This window comes from Macrosteles quadrilineatus, unplaced genomic scaffold (assembly GCF_028750875.1).
Source record: "Macrosteles quadrilineatus isolate MER2022 unplaced genomic scaffold, UCM_ALF_1.0 Scaffold_2__2_contigs__length_208266976, whole genome shotgun sequence".
Taxonomy (NCBI): domain Eukaryota; kingdom Metazoa; phylum Arthropoda; class Insecta; order Hemiptera; family Cicadellidae; genus Macrosteles; species Macrosteles quadrilineatus.
This window is the reverse complement of record NW_026542595.1, coordinates 87,032,233-87,035,471: the sequence shown is the minus strand read 5'-3', so window position 1 is coordinate 87,035,471 and position 3,239 is coordinate 87,032,233. Positions and strand designations below refer to the sequence as shown.

Genomic DNA, 3,239 nt, shown 5'->3' with positions numbered 1-3,239 from the left:
CCTACAAATTCGTACCATGCACTTCTTGAATATACTCAAAATAAGCAGCCAAAAGTCGCACCCGAACAAAAAATGTGTGAAAAACACAGTTTTCAATGTATTTCTTATGGAAAGATTTTTTTATTTTTCACCATAAATCATAACATAAACAAACTTTCATAATTATTTGCAAATCTACACGAGTTAAGCTTTTTCCAACGACACAATAGTTAATAAAATCGGTCCAGTAGAACTCTAGATTTACAAATATTTTTTAAACTGAATTATATATAGAAATAGATAGTAATATTTACTGGACAAGTTTGAATGATGGGCTAAGTGTGCTTTGTGGCTGTTTGAAGCATGGATTTAAATGGCTTCATTCGGTAACAATTTAAATTAAAATATATATCATTATACATTTTTGGAAAGTTCATAAAATAGGTAAAAATTGTTTTTACAATGACATACTACATGCTGCAAAACCGACGTTTGGCCTAATCTACAACTTCATGTTTTAAATAAAATAATATTTATTTTGTATCACATATAAAACCCCACCCAATAGAGATAATACTACGTGTAAGGTTATTTTATTAAAGTAAATTTAACGGGGAGTTCAAAGAAAAAACAATTATGCTGATAGCTCTTTTACATAAAAAGATATAGGTGAATTATTAAAACACTACACTTTCAAACTGGTGTTTGGGGGGGAGGGGGGGTTTAAGGGGAAGCAAGGGGGGGAAATTCGGGGAACTTTCAGAAAACACCCTTCCTTTTATATACTATCACCACGCAAAAAATCAGCTTTACATCTTTCATGTCTAGGTTCTTACCTAAACTGACTGGGCTAAAATGTCTTGTCTTTCTAAAAAAAACTCACTTAAAAAATGTCTTGTATTGCTAATAAACTCACATAAAAATGTCTTGTATTGCTAATAAACTCACATAAAAATGTCTTGTATTGCTAATAAACTCACATAAAAATGTCTTGGATTTCTATTCTAATAAACTCACATAAAAATGTCTTTTCTTGCCATCAGTGGTTTGGTTTAGTTGCCGTGGTGTTCCCTAAAACATGGAGAGATGCAGAATCCCAACGCCTTCTCCTTAGGGTCTTTACAAACGTTGCAGATGTAAAATGTATCGGTCCTCTTGCTATGTTTTGACCTGCAAACGTAGCACCTTACTCTTTTTTCCAATTTCATAGGCAAATGTTGGGACACTGCTGATGAGATGCTAGTGCGAAGAGGACGTTTTACTGGCTCCACTTGAAGGAAGTGTTTAATAATGATGTCCCTGTAGCTAAGGTATGTCATCTTTCCGTTAAGCTTAGAAAAGAGATAAACACTATTCCAAAGTGATACGTCCAACAAATGGAGAAATATCTTCACGTACCAGCGAAGGGACTTGCGTGGAGTTGAGTAATAAGATAGCATCTGGTCGCTTCTGTCAATGCCACTCATACCTTTATTATAGGCTACAATCATTGATGGCTTCTTTATCACCACGCCTCTTCTGTTTGTGACATTCTCCATCTCTGGACCATTTGTTGTGGAAATGGTTAGCACGTTTCTCTTGTCTCTCCACTTCATTACTGTCACGTCACCCTTTTGTCGACTAATATACTCTCCCTTCTTCAGCTTGGCCTGCACCACAACCTGCGGATTAGCAGACCTGTCAGCCTGCAGGGTCCCGCACATGTTCGTTTGGTGCTCCAAAAGGGTTTCAGCCAAATCAACACTATTATAAAAATTGTCCAAAAACACAGCATGGCCTTTGTGTAAGTAGTTTTCCATGAGCTTCATTACAACTTGATAGGTGTGACCCTTCTCTTCGTTTGTCAGTGTGCCTTTCCCTTGATAAATAATTATATTGAGAATATAGCCGTCGGAAGTGCAAAGTTCATAAAGCTTTATTCCGTACTTGTGGGCTTTGTTTTTTATGTACTGGCGAAACGATAGGCGTCCGCGAAACAAGACCATTGCTTCGTCAAGGGATAAGTTTTTCCCAGGACTGTAAACTTTGTTACAGTTTTCCAAAACATGATTTAGTACCTGATCAATTTTGTGCATTTTGTGGTTGGTGGGATCTGTATCCCGATCATAAAAACATAAACACTGTAAAATACTCTCATATCTGTTGCGAGCCATTGTACTGCCGAATATCGGGTGTTCATACAGTGGATCTTTCGACCAATAGTGTTTTAATGTGGGGATGTCTACATTACCCATAAGTATGGTTAGGCCTAAGAACGTTTTTAGTTCTTCTCTGGTAACATCAGTCCATCTGTTCAGTGCTGCATATTTTGGCAGGGGTTCCCCTCGAGATGTTGCAGCTCTTTTGTTAGTCCATGCCACGATCTTATCCATGAGGGCGTCGTCAAAAATAGAGCTAAATATGGCAATTGGATCTGTTGTTTCTATGTTTACTTTCTCTTGGCCAGTAAACTCAAACTGCTGTGGCGCATTATTTGTGTCCTTCCATAACCCTTCAACAGCCTCGTAATGATTGTGGATAGAATTAACAACAAACTCTACATTAGTATCTACATAGGGTAATTCACTGTTCTGGTCGTTGTTTTCAAGGTTAACCCCATTGATTTCATTTTCAGGTTCCCCATCATTATTTTGTTCAACAGTAAAAGGAATCTCTAGTTCTTGAAAAACATCCATATTTCCATTGACGACCTCGATTTCAACTTCATTATTGAAATGTTCAAATACCTCGTCCATATTCTGTTCGACAGTAGACGACTCACAAGCTGCATCTATCGCCATGTCTTCTTGTAGTTCGTGGTAGTCTTGTTCACAAGATGAAGAATCATCGCTATCCGAAGTTGGGATATATTCAGTGGCTCCATCGGAAGAAAACAATGAACTTAGTTCAGAATCACTATCACTTTCGTTACTGATCATGCGATCAATTTCACTATCAGTATATAAAAAAGATGGGTTTTTAGGCCTAGTAGGCCTATTGCGTTTCATGATCAAGCTTTTACACAAACAAATAAAGAAACTCCACTAAACACTAGCCAAAACTGCAGAGGTTAGAGATGTAAAATCTGTTCTGTGATGTCGCGGAATACACAATGTTGCCAACTGTTGTGTGACGTAACCAATCGTCATATCCACAGACCAAGCGACGCACATTTGCGGCAGATATCCCTCTAGACCGATACGATAAAATCAGGGCTTTAAAATAGACCGTTGCTAAGAAATACGCAGATTAATAACATTAGAGCACCGACGCAAATGTGC

At 37.6% G+C, this 3,239-nt stretch overlaps 1 protein-coding gene across 1 annotated transcript; it reads right to left on the bottom strand.

Moving 5' to 3' along the window:
* Positions 1 to 1,031: 1,031 nt before the first annotated feature.
* LOC128984545 (piggyBac transposable element-derived protein 4-like) lies at positions 1,032 to 2,897 on the bottom strand. The gene has a single exon (XM_054403879.1). The coding sequence runs from the start codon at positions 2,895 to 2,897 to the stop codon at positions 1,032 to 1,034; it is 1,866 nt and encodes a 621-aa protein (XP_054259854.1).
* Between the last annotated feature and the right edge of the window lie 342 nt (positions 2,898 to 3,239).

Bases quoted from the DNA above. Each gene is read 5' to 3' on its own strand.
- LOC128984545 (XM_054403879.1), bottom strand. From the start codon at position 2,897: ATGATCAGTAACGAAAGTGATAGTGATTCTGAACTAAGTTCATTGTTT.